This window comes from Chiloscyllium plagiosum, chromosome 20, assembly GCF_004010195.1.
Source record: "Chiloscyllium plagiosum isolate BGI_BamShark_2017 chromosome 20, ASM401019v2, whole genome shotgun sequence".
NCBI classification, from domain to species: domain Eukaryota; kingdom Metazoa; phylum Chordata; class Chondrichthyes; order Orectolobiformes; family Hemiscylliidae; genus Chiloscyllium; species Chiloscyllium plagiosum.
Genome location: NC_057729.1, coordinates 27,092,454 through 27,115,184, shown reverse-complemented (window position 1 = coordinate 27,115,184; position 22,731 = coordinate 27,092,454). Strand labels below are relative to the sequence as shown.

The window sequence follows — 22,731 nt, the reverse complement described above, 5'->3', positions numbered from 1 at the left end:
AGTTAGTGAATGACTGTTGCTCAATAGAACTAAAAATAGAGTACAGTGCGATGTTGCCTACATTAAATTATTGGTCTTTAATGTGGTCAGCATTCTTGTGCAATTCCAATTTTGTACATTGGAATTGATAGTCATCAATGGATAAAGGAAAACAATAATACAGAATACAATAATTCTCAAAGAATTAAGAATATGCTGTAATTATAAAAAAGTGCACAAGTGACAGTGCTAAAGACTCAACAGTGAATCAATAATGCATTATAAATCTAGGATAAGCAATCCATACATTAGAAGTAAATGTAAACATGTATTATGAAGGAGGCAGCTATGACTGACAGCTATCCTCGGGACACATTCTACCATCACGTAGTTGTGCATTGCTTAGTGATACCTGGTGTTTTGTGACCTAACAACTGACCCTGTCAATGGATTTTTCTGGTTTGTGTACAGAATCAAAACCTCTAAAAACAGTAATAACACTGTACCTCTCTGGTGAGTCACATCTCCGAAATGTCTTTTGATAGAGGAAATAAAAATAACCAAATGGCTTTAAGCTCAACACAATAACTTGTAACATAAGGCACTCCTGTCTAAAGAGTATGATGTTGAGTAGGAAGAATGTAAAAGCAGCATTGCTCTTACAGGAAATGATTGAAATGGGCACTGTGTTAACCACCAGATGAGGAGGAGTTGAGTCAGGATCTCGGTTTTAAATCCCTTAGTTGACTGTAAAAAGATTTTTAATTATGTTTAGCACACAGCAAATCATACTTCAAGAACAATATAGTTCACGCTTTCAAAAGAGTCAATTGATTTCCTTGAGTGAAAGAGGACTTTTATAACATACCAACCTTAAGAGAAATAACAAATCACATCAAACACACACACAATTTCAGGTACAAACTTTATACAGGGGAAAATGTTTAGTACAAAAAAAGGAAGATCAGTTTAACAAGTCCTTAGATTGAAACTGATCTTCCAAGGACTCCAAGATGACAGCTGCCTCAGCAGTAACAAAATTTATAAGCAGGCTTGAGTTCTCAGTGAATTAATGTGTGACTAATATGCTTGTGATCTGGTGTAATCTTCACGGTGGGCAAACCTATTTCTACCATCTAGAAGGACAACAGCAGTAGATGCATGGAACACTGCAACCTGCAAATTCCCCTCCAAGCCACTTGCCATCCTGACTTGGAAATACATTGCCGTTCCTTCAGCATCACTGGATCAAATCTTGGAATTGTCTCCCTAATGGCATTCTGCGTGGATCTACAGCAATTGGACTGTCATAGTTTAAGCACCTTCTCATGGTAAAATGGGGATGGACAATAAATGTTGACCCTGACATGAATACCAATGTCCCATGAATAAAAAAAAAAAAAAGAGAGAGAGATCCTTCCAGTTCTATTGTTACAAATCTATTTTATCCGCCCTCTTCTCCACTAAAACAAGCAGTTGTCTGATATACAACTAATTTGTAGATTTCCGGTCAGACTTCATTACTTCAAGCTGGAAAACTTGCAGCTCACTTCCACCTCCAGCAAGTGAAACTTATCCAGAAAGAGGTACTTACCTAAGTGCCATTACTTTTTCATAATGGTATACTGATTGATACTTATTGATGGTTTCATGAGATGGCAGAACCAGTGGTCAAGTCACGGTGGCCATCTGAAGTTAGTCTTTTTTTTTTTAAAAAAGACAACTTTAGTTCATGAAAGTTTCAGAGTATTAACAGTCACACGATAGTCCATTCTTATTATCACAACAACTCTCACCAAAGCACATTTGGCATATTTTGCGTTAACTGCTTCATTTAAAATGCTTTTTTGTAAACTGCACACTGTACTATAATTTTCAACAAACCATTCTGAAGGTTACCGGACTCTTTTAAAGTGATCCAGATAGTCGTAGCATGATGCAAACTAAGCTCTAATGAATGAACATTAGCAGGTTTTAATCGACATAATCATATGAGGAATGATTCAAGAGAATATCTTATGAAACCCAAAAGACTTAGGATCTCGCTCCAAGTGATTGGATGTCTCTATTTCATAGCTATTTCATTTGCAATGCTCAGAAGCTATCTTCACAGTAAAATTACATTTAACCCTTTAGTTGGTAATTCTGAGGATTAAAGAGTTGGTTCACCACTGACAGTCATGCATCTAACTTTGCAATCTAAATAGATACCTAGATATTGAATAAAGGAAGTAAAGCTGCAAAGCAAGAGTCAGATGCAATCATTTTAAAACAATGCACAGTTCCTCCAAATGTTGTCCTCCACTTTTTCCTTCTGCAAATTATGCTCTTCTGCTACTATTGAAGATCATGTTCCTCTATAACATTTTAAAGTTTTTGCAGTATAAACATTATATTCAGAATCATGTTTCCATTTTCCAAAAGCATAAACAGTTTAAATTTTAACTATACGCTTGCATTGATATGTAGACTTAGGAAGAGTAGGCCATTCTATCATTCCACCCTACTCTGCCAATTTAGTAAGACCTTAGCTGATCTGGTCGTGGTTTCAACTTCACTTCCTGTTCTATCCTCCAGAATCCTTGACTCCCTTTAACTCTGCAGAAATCTAACTTGTAATTAAATAAAGTGATGCAGACACCACTGTTTTCTGGGGAGTAAAGAATCCACAAACTAATAACCCTCAGAAAAAACATTTCTCTTAACCTTAGTCCTAAAAGGGAGACTTCTTATTCTTAAACTCTCACACCATCTCAGTTAGAGTCTCCCTCCAGAAGAAGATACATCTTTTTGGTATCCATTCTATTGAGTCTCTCAGGATCTCGAAGACCATTTATAATTTTTTATCTAAACCCGTGTGGATTAAAGCCCAACCTGTTCAACCTCGCATTGAAAGATAAGCCATGCATCCCTAAAATTAATTGAGTGAACCTAGTCTGAGCTGCTTTTACTGAAATTATGTTTTTTTTCCCCAAATAAAAGGAGACTAAAACTGTATCCGTTACTCCAAATGTGATCCCAACAAGGCCACAACATTTCCCAACTGTTATATTCTATCTCCCTTGCAATAGAGGATAATATTCCAATTGCTTCCACATTGCTGCAGCTGCATGTTTTGTGATTCATGTAACAGAGCACCCACATCCATTTCCCACAAAGTTGTGTAATCTTGCTTTCCACTTTAGTAAAATGCTCCTCTATACCACCTGCCAAAAATGTTCGCATTTTCCCACATCACACTCTAGCTGCCAATTTTTTCCCCATTCACTTTAACTTGTCTATAGACTTTCACGTGCTCTCTAACCAGCTTATCTCCCTCCCTATCTTGGTTCATCAGCAAACTTAACTGCCATATATTTGGCCTTTTCATCCAAGGTATTGATGTAGACTGCAAAGTGTTGAGGCTTCTAGATTGGGGATTGCAACCTGTTACTATAATCAAAAAAAAAATCACAACTGTTAGTCAACCAACCCTTTATCTATGCTAATATGTTAACTCCATCATCATGTGCTTCTACATTGTGCTGTAATTTTTGTTGTAGCATCTCATTAAATGCCTCAAAAAATGATAATTTACTTAAATTCTACTTCCCTTTCATAAGGCCAAGTTGTATATACCTGAACAAAATTTTCAAAGCATCCTGCAAAGAACTTCCTTGGTAATGGATTCTAACAATGTCCCTATGTCAGATTTGAGTTAACTGGCTTTTGGTTTCCTCCTTTCTGGCTCCCTTCCTTTCTTGAATAAGGATTTACATTTGCTATTTTCCAATACACATGGACCCTTCCTAGAATAAAAGGAATTATGGAGGATTCCAGTCAATACATTTACCATCTCTAAGGCCATTTCTTTAAGTCCCTAGGATCTATGCCATTCTGCTCCAGAGGACATCAGCCTTTCGATCTCTTAGTTTTCTCAGCAGTATTTCCCTGTTGACAAGGATTGTTTTCAGTTCAGTTCCTTCCTCCTGTTCACTTCTTGATTTTCAAATTTCTTTGGAAAGCTTTCTAACTCATCAAACAATAAAGACAGATGAAATAACTGTTCAATACCCACACCTTAACATTTCTTATTTCTACCGTATCCAATTTTACATCTTGCTCTTTTGAGGTATGGTCATCTCTCACCATTGTTCTAATGGCATCCTCGATTCAGAAAGCATCATTCTCGTGTTTTGCTGGTCCACCATCATTTTTGAAATGCTGAATACCTTTCACATTCAGGTCCTTACCTTGACCCTGCAACCATATTTCTATTATGGGTATTAAGTCATATATAGTTAAAAAGAAAAAATCTCTCAACACCAGATTATCGTCCAACAGGTTTATTTGGAAGCAGTAGCTTTCAGAGCATCACTCCTTATCAGGTGGTTGTGGAGAATTCAGTCCAACACTGGCACCTCCAAATCAAGTCATATATATGTATACATCTGTACAGTTTAAGGTCAGAGTCTTTAATGCTGGTCTTCTTACCATCTTTTACAATGCTGCCCTTATCTGCAGGGACACTCTGGCAATCATCACCGAAACTGTTACACTGCTCTATTACCTTCTTGTTTCCCTCTGATATACCAAACCTCCTCTCATATGATCTCTCCTGCCATTATTTAATTCAAATTCTCTCTACCAACTAAGGTATATGATTTGCTAAAGCAGAGATTAGATGAAACTGATCTCAAAGTTACAGCTCCTAATTTCCATAGTGCTGGTGTGTGCACCTCAATTATCCCGTGCCAATCTTTGAAACATATATTCATCTCTCTAATCTTGTTCACCTTATCCCAATTTGCTTGTGGCACAGGTAGATTCCAGAGAGTAATACCTTTATCATCTTTTCAATTTAACTCCTGATTGTTCATGAACTCCAAAATGAACTTCTTTCCTAGTCCTACTATGTTGCTGGTGCCCATACAGACCAGGACAACTGAATCCTTTACTCCTTTCCAATTCCACATCCCACCACCCATATTCTACTACCACCCATTCATTTTCACTCTTCCCACTTCAATGGCTTCCTGAACGAGGGCAACAGGGTTAGTTCACTCATACTCTTACATCTCTCATCCATGTAAAATGGATGAATCACAAACCTGTGGATAATTGCAAGGGCTAAGAGTCCTACACTTCAACCTTCGCGGTCCACTTAGCTGCCTTGCTCACTCACATTGCTCCTACGTATTGGCCAAATCAGAAGATCCTACCCAAGTGTATAACTTCTGGAACAAAGTGTCCAAGTAACTTTCTGCTCCCTGTTGCACACTAGTATCCACAGCTTAGCCTCTGAGCTGAAGTTCCTTGTGCCGCAGATGTAAGTGCTGCAGCTGCAAGACATAATCAGCCCTGTCACAGAGTTATAGAGATATACAGCATGGAAAAAGACCCTTCGATCCAACTCATCCATGCCGACTAGATACCCTAAATTAATCTAGTCCCATTTGCCACCACTTGGCCCATATCCCTCTAAACCCTTCCTATTCATGTACCCATCCATGTGCCTTTTAAATGTTGTAATTGTACCAGCCTCCACCACTTCCTCTGATTGCTCATTCCATACATGCACCATCCTCTGTGAAAAAGTTGCCCCTTAGGTCCCTTTTAAATCTTTCCCCTCTCACCCTAAACCTATGCACCTTAGTTCTGGACTCCCCCACCCCAGGGCAAAGACTTGCTCTATTTGCCCTGTCCATGCCTCTCTCTGTCATCTTTGTTGGGTTTTATCTGACTATTTAACCTTAGTAAAGAACTCCAATGATTACCCATAGATACATTAAGTGCTTTAACTAATTAAGCTGTAAAGTTAATGCAATACTTATTTTTTTCTGGTACCAGTTTTAACTGCTGTATTCATTCTGAAAAACAAATTTAAGGGATGTAGACACCAGTAGATGGGCCAGCATATGTTGCCCATCCCTAGTTATCCTGAAGAAGGTGGTGGTGAGCTGCTTTCTTGAACCACTGCTGTCCATTTGCTGCAGGTAGACACAAGGTTTTGTTAGGGAGGGATTTCTATAATTTTGCCTAGCAACACTGAAAGAGTAGTCTGAATGGCAGGTGGTTCAGAGGGGAACTTGCAGTTGATGATGCTCCCATATATCTGCTCCCCTTGGCCGTCTAGATGACAATGATCATAGATACATCTCTATGACTCTATCTTGCAGGTGTTTCTAAGAGACCTTGGTGAACTTCTGCAGTGCATCCTGTGGATCATACATGCTGCTGCTACTGAGCATTAGTGTTGGAGGGAGCAAATGTTTGAGGATCTGGAGCCAATCAAGTGGGTTGCTTTGTCCCAGATGGTGTCAAGCTTCTAGAGTCTGGTTGAAGCTGCACTTCTTCAGGCAAATGGAGAGTATGCCATCATACTCCTGACTTGTGCCTTATAAATGGTAGAGAGGGGTTTGGGGGTCAGGCAGTGAGATACTCATTGCAGGGGTGCATAGCTTCTAACTTGCTTTTGCAGCCACTGTATTGATATGGCTAGTCCAGTTCAGTTTCTGATCAATGCTAACATCCAGGAGGTTGATACACAGCGACTGTAACTTCAAATATCAAGGGGAAATAGTTAGACTCTCTTTTGCTGGAGATAGTCATTACTTGGCACTTGTCTGGCATGAATGTTCATTGTGGAGAAAGTGAGGTCTGCAGATGCTGGAGATCAGAGCTGGAAATGTGTTGCTGGAAAAGCGCAGCAGGCAGCATCCAGGGAACAGGAGAATCGACGTTTCGGGCATAAGCCCTTCTTCAGGAATGAGGAAAGTTTGTCCAGCAGGCTAAGATAAAAGGTAGGGAGGAGGGACTTGGGGGAGGGGCGTCGGAAATTCCCACTCCACCAAGGATATGCAGGTCTTTGGACTCCTCCATCGTCAGACCACAACAAAACGACGGTTGGAGGAAGAACGCCTCATCTTCCGGCTAGGAACGCTCCAACCACAAGGGATGAACTCGGATTTCACCAGTTTCCTCATTTCCCCTCCCCCCACCCTGTCTCAGTCAAATCCTGGATGCATGAATGTTCATTGTCACTTGTTAGCCCAAACCTGGATACCATTCAGGTCTTGCTCATTTGGAAAGGGATCACTTCAGAATCTAAGCAGTTCCTCCTAGTTTTGAACATTATGCAATCATCGGTGAACACCCCTACTTCTGACCTTATGATGGAGGGAAAGTCATTGATGAAGCAGCTGAAGATGGTTGGACAGAGGTCCTTCCCCTGAGGAACTCCTGCAGCCGAAATAATTGATCTCCAAATACAACAACAATCCGCCTTTGTGTTTGGTATGACTTCAATCAGTGGAGAGTTTTGCCTTTGATCTAATTTTGCAAGGCCTCCTTGATACAAAACTCAACCAAATGCAGCCTTGATGTCAAGTGCAAACACTCTCACCTCACCCTGGTGTTCAGCTCTTTCGAGACAGAAAATAAAATGAAACTCATGAACCACTCATAATTAATGCTTCTAAGCTTCAGTTATCACATAATGCTGCTGCTGTCTGGTTCTTTTTATGAGCCTATTACTTTCATGTCAAATGACAAACCAGCACCTCCTCCCTCACTGCACAAATTTGCCTACTCACTAAATTCACAAACTCACACTGTGTTTAACAGCACTCCATGGTCAGCTGCTCTTTTTAGTTTCGTGAATATAGTAAGTCAACACAATCAAACCATGATCCAAAGGCTACCTGAATTTACTTACTCACGTAAAATACAAAAATGCATTTAAGCCTAGAGTTGTACTGTTTTTGTGCAACCACCAAATTCTTCTTTAAAAAACAGAACAAAACTGAAGGGAGTTCAGCATTTTACTTGAACAGAAACTTACATTTTCTAATTAAAGTTTGTAAGATTATGATTACAACATACTCATAATCTGAATAAAATTGTGTTGTAGGTTCCCACGAAGGTCATTGAAATAGACCATGTGAATGGAAAATGACAAGCTGGTATAGGTAGGATTGAATAATAGAATAACTATAAAACATTAAAAATGTTGATTGGTCTTAAAGCAACAAATTCTTCTGTGCTAACTGGAGAAATAAAAGCCTTTTCTTGTCAGCTACACTGATGCAAAACCTCCAAAAATAAATTTTATAATTGCCAAGTACTGCTGTTTGCATGCATTTGAACAAATAGTATTTGGTTTTTGGTGAGGCTGAAGGACTTGAAGAGATGGCAGGACTTATTTCGAAAATGAACCATGGTTTAAATTACTCAAACATGGCTAAACCAGGAAATGACAACATTAAAAAGGAAGCTAAAAGTAATTACTACTGCAATGGAGCAACAGAAATAGAACACAATGAAACTATTAGCTTACAAAACATACTGGGACTCTCAGGAAGACATGATCACATTTGGTCAACTAGATTTTTTAAGAGATAAGTAGATACATTTTTGGAAACCAAAAGTTAGGGAGGACTATCCCCAAAGATTGCCTTCAAAAAGTTGTTAAACTCTAAATGACTAAAATATAACCAGGCAGTGAAAGGACAAAATTAATTAGAACTCAAAGCATTTACTGTTGATGTGGAAAAATAGAGCTGCACCAAAAAAAAAGAACAAACATAGTACAAGTGCAGCTTGGGAATCAAGGAAGTATACATACATTACCACTTTAGAGCATTAAACCTAAACAGTATTGACTCATACTTTGTGGTCAGTAGCAAAGGAAAGACATTTATCTCCCAACACCAAAATGTTTGCATTTTGCAAGCTCAAGAAAGGCAATTTATTTTAATCAAGCAATAAATCCAATGCTGCCTCCTCAATGGGGCATCTGTAATGTCTACACAAGAAATAGCAAGACTTTTCAAGAATAATACATTGATAAATCCTTACCGAGTAGTACGGGAATGGGTCAGGGTGGGTGAGCCTTCAGAGGGTTGGTGTGGACTTTTCAGGCCGAAGAGCTGTTTCCACATTACACGGATTCTATGATTCTATTCTACGTTGTCTGAGAGAAGGTGATCCACTGGATGCAGTTCACAGAAGACACTATTGTCACACAATGACCTCTGGGAACTTGGAACCTCTGTGAACTGCTTTTATATTTTTAAAAAACCTCAAAATTTACCAAAATTAGACATTCATAACCTATTTCCTTGCCTCTCCTGTTTTCCTTAGATTAGATTAGATTCCCTACAGAATAGAGTAGTGCATTTACCCCTGACTAACGTACCTAACACTATGGGCAATTTAGCATGGCCAATTCACCTGACCTGCACATCTTTGGATGTTGGGAGGAAACCCATGCAGGCATGGGGAGAATATGCAAACTCCACACAGACAGTCGCCCGAGACAGAAATTGAATCTGGATCCACACTTTGCCTCCTCCAATTGTGCAGAGTACTAACTTGGTCACTGATGTTTTCTTAAGAAAATAAGATGCAGGGAAATTAAAATCCTTACCTACCAGAATCACAAAGATGATGTGCTGAAAGTGATTTCCCAAACCAGCAGCGTGGGTGCAAAACAGAGCAAAATTATTTTGGACGAGCTGTGTGGTAAAACAATATGGAAAAATGTTATAGTCATGTGATTTTGACATAAACCAGACTTTATTTAATAGACTCATGCAAGTACTTTTCCTCACTTAACACAAAGTCCAAACCTCAAATACTTAAATTCCACTCAAATACTTATGTTAGTGCTCAGCACCAATGGTAATACAGCAGGGAGTTGAGGGACCTTGACGTCACTCCAGGTGCCCCTTCCTCACAAGGAAACATGAGTGCTAGTAGGCATCCAGACAGAGGAGAAGCCAATACTTTTACTGGATATGCCCCTAAGACTGACTGTGGCCCATCCTACAAGTGACTTGAATGGACATCTCTGACTGATGACTGACCAGACCCTGGACTAACCCCTGTGCAACTCCTTAACTGACTGACTGCTAATCCCTAGATGGACTATGTTGGATTGACAGGGCTGACCACGGCTCACTCCCTGAACTGTCGTGATTTAGACTCCCTGACCCTGGCTATCCCAAATAGCTGAACGGCCATGGCCAAGTCCTGGACTGAGGCTGGAGACTGCCCTTGACAAACTGTGCCAGGAATCCATAGACAAAGAGTATCCCTTGATTTGACTGAGGATTAATTCCCTTTGACTTTGAGACATGGCCATTGGTTGCTCCACATTTGCTGTGTTTACCATTTATGCTGCTGAGGCCTGCTATTAAAGTATGACATTAATGTAGCACAGGGCTGTATGGCAGCATTTGCATTCACTTGACTGATAACTGCTGACAACCAGGACAAGCTGCCTGGTCTTGTGTCTGCTGTAAAAGGCAAGGCAAAGCAAGACAGAAGAACTGTGAGCGTTTAAACTTTGACATAATTGCAAAAAGGCAAGACAAGGCAAAGAAATATAGAATCATCTTGCATGTGGGTCAGGGATGTGCTACCAGGGTGCAGTTAGTACATGATAGATGGCAACATCCGTGGATGAGAGGTCTATAGAGTCATCTGACCCATGAAACATTCCCGGAGATGCTAGTGACTGGTATAAAGATGGAGATATGGAGACAGAGGTGATGTGCTTGAGTTGCCAGGTATCTGACTTTCATGTCTAGATTTGTCACCGTGTCACTTTTAATCCAATGGGTGGGAGAATGGGAAACTACAAATAGAAGAAGAGGTAGGATTAGTTAGTAGTGAGATATTAAGAGATCTGAATACATGCATGGCAGTCATTGGTGAGAATTTTGTCTCGCCGTTCAACATTCAATTGGAATATAAGAATGTTTGCTCTTGCCATTGGGAAGCTCCTCGCATGTTGATCTCATGTAGTATTTTTGCCCATGCTGGTCAGTGCCTGGGCAGTTTCTATCCAAAATGTCAATGAGCTACATTTTCATAGGTTTTGGGGAGGTGAAACAAAGTAGATTTGTTTCACAGTGAAATTCAATTCTGTCCATACCCAGCTGACAAACATACTTTCTGCAAAAGTCACTAGATAGCAAACAGGAAAAAGGAACACTGGATAATTTTCACCTTCCTAACTATAGGATGAGGTATTAATGCTCCAACCACCATGTTTAGAGATCAGCTAAGTCAGCACAAGTCGTACCTGGAGCCTCCCAAGTAAGGTATGATTAATCCCAGCCTCTGAAGTGGATTTGAACAGAATCAGAGAAATCAAAAAGGTCATAACACTTATTGGGCAGTGCTTTAGTCTCATCTCAGTTATTTCTATTTGTCAAGATTAAGGTACATTGGATAATAGATTTTCAACTATGTTTTTTTAAATGATACAAAAGTCTTAATGACCGATAAATATGTTTCATTTTTTTTGGGTTACCTGAAAAGCCAATGAGATAAATAAAAAGCCAAATGTTAGGCTTAGGTATGGCTTGTGACTCATTACCAACTTCAGGCCTGTTACATATGACACATGGAGATGATCTTTTGGAGCAAAACCTCCTGCAAAAATCACAAAAACAGCCAAACATATTTGAATCATATACTATGTACAAGTCAAACTAGTCCAGTTTAATCTGTTAGACATTTGCAGTGAGTCAATAATCAAATGTTCAACCTTTACTTAAATTTTGAAAAATATATTCACATTGCAATTGATCAATGACAGATCACCCACTCCTGCTAGTAACATCTGCCAAAATCTCCAGAACAAATAGTTACAAGTTCGATATTAACTGGCAGTTACTCACAGAAACCATTCAGTTGACATCCAGATTTACAAAGAAAATGATGATATTTGCCTGTGTTAGTATTAGTGAGTTGTCTAGTCATCTTATTAGAATGCTGTACAAAGAAAGTGGCAATTTGCTTGACACCATCACCATATTGAGTGTGACATTTCAGGATAGCTTTTGAGGCTTTCCCATGCAGACAAAAAGCATATTTTAAAATCTGTTTCCATTAATAGATTTTCCTGGAATATAGGAGGAGAAAGTGAGGTCTGCAGATACTGGAGATGAAAATGTGTTGCTGGAAAAGCGCAGGTCAGGCAGCATCCAGGGAACAGGAGAATCGACGTTTCGGGCATAAGCCCTTCTTCAGGAATGAGGAAGGTTTGTCCAGCAGGCTAAGATAAAAGGTAGGGAGGAGGGACTTGGGGGAGGGGCGTCAGAAATGTGATAGGTGGAAAGAGGTCAAGGTGAGGGTGATAGGTCAGACGGGGGGGGGGGCGGAGAGGTCAGGAAGAAGATTGCAGGTTAGGAAGGCGGTGCTGATTTCAGTGATATCCCATGATCAGTGACCAGTTGTGTCAGTATGTATACTGACAAAATAGCAGTTAAACAGCATGCACATTAAGAATAATAATGGAAAGAACGGGGGTGGTAAAATGCAAGACTCATTTAGGGCTTTTGAAAATCAAAAGGTAAATCATTAAAGCAAAGATGTTGAAGTCAGTGTAATGAGTGAAGAAAGGACCATCACATATCAATCAGAAGGGAGTGACAAATGAGTATTAATCCAGTGTTGAACAAGCAAAGGATGCATGAAGAGATAGCTGGAGGAGTTTTTGGAACAGGTGTGGAACATAACCTTGGAGGAATTTGCAGAGGACAAGTGGTATCTGGAAACCAAAACCTCAAGAGGCAGAGAACCGATTGGGTTTGCCAAGTGTGAAGAGGACAGATATTCACACCTGCTTGAGGTCCAAATTGAAACTATGTTTTGAGTATCAAAGTTGATGATTTCAGTTTAACAAGTACTGATGATCTATGTTAAGTGTGGACTTCTCCAGGCAGGTATGCAGTTGGAGAAAGTAAGATCAGCAGGGGTGAAACCAATCATCTTTAGCTAACTTGACAAAAGGACACTGAAATAAATAATTTTGCCAAGGGTGATAGTATGCAAATAATTAAACTGAGGCAGTCAACAATAGAAGACAGAAATTTCCCTGTACCTCCAACAATGTCATCTACTGTATCCGTTGCACCAAATGTGGTTGCCACTACATTGGGGAGACAGGACGCCTCCTTGTGGATTATGTCAGAGAACATCTCTGGGATGACCGCACTAACCAACCCCACCACCCCGTGGCTGAACACTTCAACTCTTCCTCCCACTCCACCAAGGACATGCAGGTCCTGGATCTCCTCTATCGCCAAATCCTTACCACCTGATGCCTGGAGGAGGAACACGTCTAACTCCGCCTTGGAACACTGTGACCACACCGAATCAATGAGGATTTCACCAGTTTCCTCATTTCCCCTCCCCTCGTATTATCCCAGTCTCAAGCCTCCAACTTGGCATTGCCCTCTTGACCAGACCATTACCTTTCCCATCTATCCGCTCCACCCTCATCTCCAACCTATCACCTTCTCCCCCACCTTCATCCATCTATTGCATTCCCAGCCCCATCCCAGCCCACCCCCCTCCCATTTATCTCTCAGCCCCCGGCCCACAAGCATTGCTCCTGATTAAATGTTTATGCCTGAAACATCGATTCTCCTGCTCCTTGGCTGTTGCCTGACCTGCTGTGCTTTTCCAGTACCCCACTCTCGACTCTGCTCTCCAGCATCTGCAGTCCTCACTTTCTCCCACTATCTACTGACCATGATGAGAAAATTTATCCATGTTGACGGCTTAAGAGTGAACACATGCTGGGCTTTGCTGTTTTTCACAACCAAAACCCCTGCTTGCACTCACTGAATGAGTTCAAACATGAAGAATGGTCACTTAGATATAGCATTAGAAAGTTGTGGAGCCCAGTAAAAATCCAATGCCTGCTAGAAAGAAATTAAAGTAGAAGGGAAATATTTGGTGATGAAAAGGAATAAATAACATCATGAAAAATAGCTCCAGACTTCACCTCACGGTTAACAAATTTTAACACTATGAGGAATAACTTGTTTTCTGTACCTAAGTGGGTTCCTGTTACTGTCACATCTTAGTCTATCAATCTCACTTACCTGTGTGCTCTTTTACTCCAAGTAACAGAATCAATGAACAGAGAAAGTAAAGGCTCCCAATCACCATGGCGGCCAGCATGTAAGCCCATTTCTGAGAAAACAGAGAAGCACATGTTTCTTACAGGGATGGCCTGAGGTTCAAATTTCAGAAAATTCATGCCAGTTTAACTATCCACAACATTGCTAGAACTACCCCCAACAAAATAATTCAGGCCACTCAAAAGCGTTTTCAAACAAAGTGAGGATTTTTGCTTCCACTGCCCTAATAAGTCACCCATTCCAATTAGTGATTGCTTTCAGTGTAAAGAATTTAAGTCCAAAATTTAAATGATGTCCACTAATCTATGATTGTGACCGTTTAATGTGTAGTTGCTTTCAAAATTATTTTATCTTCTTCTAGCACACCACTTTTCTATTAAAGCTTAAAAACACACAATTTCTTCCATCTTTCCTCAAATCACCTAATTCCAAATATTATTCTGTAAACCCTCCCTAAACAACATTACTGCAACAATCAAAGCATCAGAAAATTGAGGGATGATAAATACAAGATGCAGGAGAAATAAGCATAGTATAAAGCAAGGCAGGAGGACTAGAAATGTGGAGGTGCAATAAAATGTACAGAAATATAAATTTTACACATCCACCAGACGTTCAGTTTTGCTTGCCATTTTCATCACTCCTCTCTTGTGGCAAGAATTTACTCTGAGGTATGAGTGAAAACAGTGTACAGAAATCTGGACTGGAAGCATAAAAATTCAAGAATGAATTATATTAACCTGGTCCAAGATTTTATTTTACTCTGCATTAACATTTCCCTTTCTTTTTAAGGTGGATTGATAATGTACCTTCACGTCATAAGAATGTAAGAAAATGAACCATATTGAAAATTTCTTCTATTGTAACCTGAACAAAACTGACAGTAAATGTTGCCAATCTAATAAACTGAAGGGTTCCAAAGGTAATTTAAAGAGGAAAGGAAAGGTTATCAACTGCTTTGGAAGACTAGTTGCAGAAGTTTAGATTTTTTTTGATATATCAGCGAACACAATTATACTGCAGCTTGTTCTTCTCACCAATTTCCCTTCACGCAAAATCCAAATTGTTTTGTGTGTGATAAATTGTTCAGCCTAACATTAAACAAGTACTTCTGATCCGGAGCTCGTTTCGAGGCACATCCTTGGGACAAGGATTGCAAGTTCTGCTTTGTTCCATTCCAGATATTGGTGCAGGCTTTGGATCCTTGGATGAGGGCAGCAGGAGATAAATGCTCAAAACCCTGGGTGCCCCAGCTGTACAGAATGAGAGGAGGAGGAGTAGGAGTACATTGACAAGGCTAATAGGGGATTCATTAGTTAGGGGAAAAGATGGTCATTTCTGGCCGTCAATATGACTTCCAGATGGTTTGTTGCCTCCCTAGTGTTTGAGTCAAAGATGTTGCAGAATGACTGCAAGAAAAGCTTCTGAAGGGGTGGGGGAGGTGGCAAACAGCAAGATATTGTGGTGATCCACATTGCTTCTAACAATGTACATACAAAGTGGGATGTAGTCTTGAAATCAGAATGTAGGGAATTACTCAGAATAGAAAGTATGGATGCATTAACACCATATAAACTGCAGCAGTTCAAGAAGTTGAGGACCACTAACTTCAAGGGAAATTAGACATGCACAATGAAGACTAGCAATTTCAGTGACCCGCCACATCCCATTCACAAATTTCTTTCAAAATGGAGAATCTTTTTCTGCGAGTACAATATTATACAGCAAGGAAACAGAACCTTCTTAGCAGAGCCAGGTCAGTCAGAAGATAGCTTAGGAAATGCAAAGCATGGTAGCAGTAGAGAACTCTTTTCTACAGAAAGCAGTAAATGCTAGCTCATTAGGAACTTTATATCCAAGATCGATAGATTTTAGTTAGGCAATTGTATAATTTCACAAAACGTGGTCCTGCAGTCAGGCTCCAGGCTTCAATGGCTGAAGTCCCATTCCTGTTGAACCAAATTTGCAATTCAAGTCAAATAAAAATAGTTTGAGGACTTTCAAGATGACCAGCACCAAACAGGCTGTTAGATGTAGCATTTTAATGAAAACACAGCATGTTGCAGCATGAAACAGCACCCTTTCTTTGAGTTTCACTGGATTAGAGGATAACCCAGTGGCCACACAGGAAGAAACACAATATTTGTTATGCAAATCCAATTTTAACTCTGTTTCCAAACATGCAGTCTCCTGCAAGTCTCATTTTCGTGTAATTGTGCTTCAGTTACATGTCTTGGCCATTAAAGACACTTTATAAATGCAAGTCTTATGTCTAAGAAGAAGAGTGCCTCTGGCTTCAGGATTATTTTCAAAACATATTCTAGTACTGAGCCTGACCAATAGTGACATTCACTCATCTCTGAATACAGTCAAGACAAGATAATTTACTATGCAAAGACAAGACTAAGGTCACTGAATGATTGGTACTGACCGTGTTATTAAGGCTGTTTACCAACGGGGAGGTGTTGTTGAGTTCTGTTCCATTCTGCATCATGCGGCATGTTTCAGCAGTTTGTATGTGATATGCTCCCACAATCTGACCTTGAATAGCAGCTCCAGCCAGTGTTGCTACAACCTCCACTCCCATTCCTGAAATGAGACAGAAATGCTTATCAATGGATTAATCAGCTGCCACATAACTGACCACAATAATACCTCAGCTTTACAATGTATTTCAACTCTTGTTCTTCACACTTCTTCAGGGGATTACATAATTTCACTGGTCTATATCATAATATTATTGTGGGGATGAAAACATCTATACAAACATTGTTCTTTCCTTCATCTTCTCTGGTCAGGATGCAGACTTTTAGGTATAATCTGTCCTAAAATATAACCATTTAGGGGTGCCCAATACTTTATAGTGCACTTAGAGTTAATCTATAGAATAATATGCACATAACTGAACCCAATTATACCCTATCCAACCTGAGTTACTGGATAGTGACCAGGAGAAATCCTGCCAAATTGTGGCCTTTCTGGCCCACAAAGATGGAAGCCTGGTTTATTATCTCAACTGCTCTTCTTACTGATATCTGTTAAACACACCCTTGAGATGGAAAATACATTCCTGTTCCACATGATTGCCTGTGACCAAGGAACTGTATCACAGCAACACAGCACTAAAAGCATTGGGAAACAACCCTGCTGCAAGTAATGATGGCACAGGAATAAATATCAGACAGGAAAAACACGCAATACATGGATACAGGAGCCATGTAAAATTCTTGAAGGGAGAGACAGCAGAATAATTTTTTATTTAAGTTCAGCTTGAAAGACAAATCAGAACTTACTATATGCAGTCGCTGAATCTCTGTCACGCTGGCCACCACCAAGAAACATGGTTAGAGCAGAATAGGGCACGTGGAAACACTACAGAAACAAAGATTTAAAACGTGTTTGAAGAACTATTAGAAACTAGCTATCTTTCTGCTTTATTACTCCCATCAAAAGATGAAAGACTGGCTCCCATCTTTAAACATGTTCTGTGTTTTTCAGCAACCCAGAGTAAATGATGAAGAATGCAATGTTATTGAAGCTAACCAGCTTAGACATTCAGTTTTCACTTCTGGAATCTGTATCATGAATCTCTCCCAGGTTAAGGGATAAAAGTCTAATTGTTGATACAGGTGTAAATTTCAGGGCTGTCTCAAATGGCTTTACTTTTACATGGAAGGCACACCAACTGGAAATTTTACAGTAGCTGAGCAAGAACTTAACAGGCAAGAAAAATAAAGTCCACTGCAGTCTTGAAGATACAACATATAAAAAGAATATTTCCTCAAACTGCAGTTAGATGTTGATAATTAATCATCATATTCAACCATGGTTCATTGGTAGCTTTCTTGTTCGAATCAGAAGATTTTACATTCTAGCCTCAATCCAGGATTGGAGCAAGGCAGTCTGGTCTGACATTGCAATTCTGAAGGAATGCTACTCTGAGAGTCGCTGTCTTTCAGCTGAGATGGTAAACTAAGACTTTGCCTGTTCTCTAAGATGTACATGTGATTATCCCATAAAACTAATTCAGACCGCAGAGAAAATATCCTGTTTTTTCTCAAAAATCCAATACTTACCTCTCACTCACCATCACAAAAAGGATTATCAAGTGATTGTCACATTGCTGTTTGCAGTTTGTGGCAGTTTCCTGTGCACAAATTTGTTGCTGCATCCCCTATAGAACACTTCAAAAATATTTAATTGACTACAAGGTAATTTTTGTGCCAGTATTTATGAAAAGCACTATATAAATGCAAGTTCTTCTTTTAAAATTAATTTCAAGTCATGCATTGTAAGAAAAACATATTTAAAGTGCACAATATGAAGCTTGCAGTCATGGATTTTCAAACCTGTGTTGATGTAAGATATATTTTCCAGGATCTCACTGTTAATTTCTCCCTTTCCACATCAAAAGAAAAAGAAAAAGAAAATCTGCTCTTGGATGTAGCATTTTGTCTGTTCACTGCACCATTAACAACTGCCCATCAGTACACAGGCCCATGCACTACAAAATCACTGTCTCTTCACTTCCCTCTCTTTGAATAATCTCCTAAAAAAATAACTCCTAGTCACTACTCACCCCGCTCAGCATCAATTTATTTCAGACCTCCCCCTCTGTGAAGCAACTTAGGAGGTTTGTCTATATTAAAAATGTCAGTTGCTTATTTAGTTAACTGGAGTGAACATTGATACTACTCGTTGAGACAGACAGGAAGTGAAGTTGCCCACATCATACCACACTCTCAGTTACATTTAATCTTAAGATCAGCAGGTTTATTTTTTAACCATCTTAAACATGAATCTCCAAACTTTAAAAGATGCAGTACTGATGAAGTATTGCATCTAAAGGTTAATCAATCTTTCCCACTTCAAGATTCCATGTGACCTCTTGTATAATTTTAATCTCACCTTTAAAAAAAATCTAGTACTCAAATATTGTTTTCACCATATACAAATGACTAGCTTTACTATTTAAAAAGTTAAAAGTATAATTTCCCCTCAAATTGAGGCCAGATTGTAGTCTTACCCTATTTTCATAATCTGGTACATAAGCAGGCACAGGAAGTATAAAAATAAAGCAGCTATCATACTTTCACAACTGAATTCTTGCCGTGGCTCTAAAATATTGCAAATGGTCTTGCACAAAAAGACACTATTGGGATGCTATGGTGAGGTGACAAATGCTTGAGCATTGTTTTTCTCAGTTTATTTGAAGTAAGTAAAAATACAACCAGTTGTGGAGGTAAATTAAGTAGTCTAAGTCATGATATGAATTTAGTCTGCTTATGTTGTTACAAAAGCAAAATAAGTAACATAATCTTAATAATTTCCTAAATATGCTTCAGTCATTTTGACATTTGTTTCTGTATGAATTACTTCTGTGCCACCTTCAGTGAATTGGAAAAAGGGTCGTTCCTGTGTGAGATGCCATGCCCTCTCCTTTACTGCCGAGCCTGACTATCAAGTCTCACCGCGAAACACTTCTTGAAAGCTTATCTGAGCTGTTAATGGTGACCTAGATGATGGTTTCGCAGAAAACTGCATTGGCAGTTTGAATCCACTGATTTTCAGTTGCAAATGAAGACAGCTGCCAATGGAGTTTAAAGGTGGATGAATTGATAACTGTACTATCAGTCCAAAGCATAAAGCTGCCCACAATTCAGCACTACTCTGGCAATCTGATGGATGGTATGGACACAACTTGTACTCAATTCCCAACTTCCAAACTGTACTGTGTTAATACTGATACCGTATGGACCGCAGCAGTTCTAGAAGGCAATTCACTGCCACCTTCTCAAGGAAAATTAATGCTGGGTAAAAACCCTAGTTTTGTAAGTGATGCCATATTCCAAGGAGGAATTAAAAGAGAGGTACAATAGGAATTTTCATCTCACCTTCTGGATAAGCAGTATCAGTGGAAATGTGGAAAGGGAGCTTTTGGCAAGCTAGAAATACATGAAGGTACAGCGCAAATACAGCTTGGTTGTGTATCTGTACCCAATTTAATCTTGATGGGACAACATAGAAAGAGATATTATTTGCATAAGAACCATGCTGTAACATACTCAATTATACGTTGACCCTTTATCATAACCAACCCAAATCTTGTAAACACAATGATCATTGCCCCCTAAATGCTCCTGACAGACACAGGATCCACTACATCTACCTCACTCCTGGAACCACACCTAGCTGGGCCTCATTTGCCATCAGACTCAAATATACACTGTTGTTGAATCTTTTCCTGAATACACTCTAGGAACACTTGATCCTCGATGCCCTTTGTCCCATTACTACCCAAATTCTGAACCTGGACAAGTCTCCCACTTTAGCTACTCAACAGCTCTTGCAACTCTTCGTAAGCTCATCGCAAATTTATTCCTCTAAGTCTTTCCAACTAGGTGGCTGGCAAATTATACCGAACAAAGTAACTACCTTCTTTGGATGAGAATGGATCTGGAGCAGATCAACCGGAATCAAAAACATTTAAAGGCAAAACATTATGTAAGGAACATGCTGTGATTAGAGAAGAGATCGCATCTGCAGTCCTCACTTTCTCCTTAGAGAAGAGATTATTTTGGCACACACAAAGTATATTTCCATAAAGAGATAAGGCAAGGCAAACAAATCCAAAGCTTCCCAACAGACAGAAGAGATAAGGATTAGGATGAACAAAAAGAAGCTTAAGACTGTTGTCAAGTGGACAATACAACTACGAACCAGACAGAAAGTTGAGAGAGTAAGTGAAGCAGATAATAGAAAAAAAGTGCAAGGCAGTTAATAGAAATGAAATTCAAAAGGCCTCAATAGCCATATAGTAAAAGGATGGGGTGGGTCTAATTCAGGACTATAAAAAGGGATTTGTGAGAAGCCAGGGAGCGTGGCTGAGGTATTACTAAAGAACAAGATGCAACACAAGTCATGGTGAAAGAGAAGCTAATTCAGACCTTGGTTTAAACCCAATCAGGATGTGTATTAAATAGGATAGCTATACCCAGAGTTGATAAGATACCAGGACCAAATGGAATATGGAGGCAAGTGAGAGTAGAAATTGCAGAGGCATTGGCCATAATTCCTTCAACTCAAGACAAGCATCCAAAGACTGGAAAATTGCAACCTTATTCAAAGGAGAGTTTAGGATAAGCCCAGCACCTTCAAACTGGTAATGGTGAAACTTGCAGAAATGTTAATTTGGGACAAAATTAATAGTCACTTGAGCAAACAAATAAGAATTGAAGAAAGCCATCAGATTATTTGTTATGGGCAAATCATGTTTAATTAACTTGCTGGATTTTTTTTGAAGCAACACAGAAGGTTATTGAGAGTGATGCTGTTGATGTAATGTACATGGACTTCCAGAAGCTTCCAGTATTATACATTAACATGCAAAGACAGTTACGGCTCAGAGTGAAAAGGACAGTATCAACATGGCTATGAAGTTGGTTGTGTAGTAGGGAAGGGAACTGTAGCAGTTTATTCATGTTTTTCAAACTGGAGAAATGTTTGTAATGGAGTGCTCCAGGGGTCAACTTTGGGATCCATGTTCTTCCTGATACATGCTGATGACCTAGACCTTCATGGAGAGGGCACAATTTCAAAATCTGCAGATGATACAATACTTTGAAGCACTGTGAACTGTAAGGATGTTAGTGTAGAACCTCAAAAGAACATAGGCATGTTGGTGGAATAGACAGACATGTGGTAGATAATGTTCAACACAAAATGTGAAATGATTCCTCCTACTAAACAGAGACATGATATAAAGATTACAATTCTACAGGAGGTACAAAAGGAGAGGACTCTGTGTGAATTTTGACGCTGGCAGGATTGGTTGAGAGAGCACTTATTAAAGCATATAGCACCCTAAGCTTGATCTGAAGGGACAGGGTATAAAAGCAAGGATGCTATGTTAAACTTATGTTGAAAATAAGCATTCAGCCTTAACTAGGATGCTGTATCCAATTCTCAGTGCCATATTTTAGGAAAAAAGTGAATGTCTTAGGAGAGAGTCAAGAAATGTTTCATGAGACAGGCTCCAAAGACGAGGAATTTCAGTTGACTAGATGGATTGGAAATATCAAGCCTTTTTTTCCCCCCAGTAAAGGGAAGGCTAAAACACAGAATAATAGAAAACAGAGCTGCAATGGGCCATTCAGCCCCTCAAGCATGTTGCACCATTCAATATGATCATGGTTGAATATCCAACCTTTGCTCCTGCTTTCTTCCCATACCCTTTGATCTCTTTAACCCTGAGAATTATATCTAACTCCTTCTTGAAAACAGTCAATATTTTGGCTTCAGTTACATTCTAGAGAAGATTTGGTACACGTTTTCAAAATCCTGAGGGGTCTGGACAGAATAGATTGGGAAAACTGTTCCCATTGAGAAGAAAAGGGCACAAATGTAAGGTAACTAGCGAAAGCAGCACTGGTGAGATGAAGGAACACTTTTTTTAAAAAACACAGCAAGTGGTTGAGATTAGAATGCACTTGCTGAAAGTGTGGTGGAGGGAGATGCAAGAGGTAAACGGATTATTGGCTGAAGAGGAAGAAGGTGCACTGCTGAAAAGAAAAGGCAAAAGGAGGAGAAGCACTTATTAAAAATTCTCCTACAGAGAGAAGGTGCAAATACAATGGACCAAATGGCCTCCTTCTGCACTGTCACCATTCCAGGAATCTTTGTATCTGAGGGAAACAATTGTATGAAATAGTTTAATCATATTTCTGCTTTACTTTCTTTAATTCCAGAACTTGTTTGTATTGTTATGAAATCAGCTTGAGGTAGTTTTTGGTCTCAAAATAGATTATTGTGCCTTTATCTAATACTT

General features: G+C 39.4%; 1 protein-coding gene across 3 annotated transcripts in view; it reads right to left on the bottom strand.

The window, feature by feature from the left end:
* The window catches only part of LOC122560107 (sodium-dependent lysophosphatidylcholine symporter 1-like), a 52,817-nt gene that overhangs the window by 17,547 nt on the left and 12,539 nt on the right, over positions 1 to 22,731 (bottom strand). For all 3 annotated transcript variants that reach the window (XM_043710346.1, XM_043710345.1, XM_043710344.1), the window contains exons 6-10: positions 17,198 to 17,276; positions 16,336 to 16,493; positions 13,866 to 13,956; positions 11,282 to 11,403; positions 9,393 to 9,476 (exon numbers count right to left, since the gene is read on the bottom strand). In XM_043710346.1, the coding sequence (XP_043566281.1) occupies positions 9,393 to 9,476; positions 11,282 to 11,403; positions 13,866 to 13,956; positions 16,336 to 16,493; positions 17,198 to 17,276 (534 nt within the window). The remainder of the gene's footprint in view (positions 1 to 9,392; positions 9,477 to 11,281; positions 11,404 to 13,865; positions 13,957 to 16,335; positions 16,494 to 17,197; positions 17,277 to 22,731) is intronic.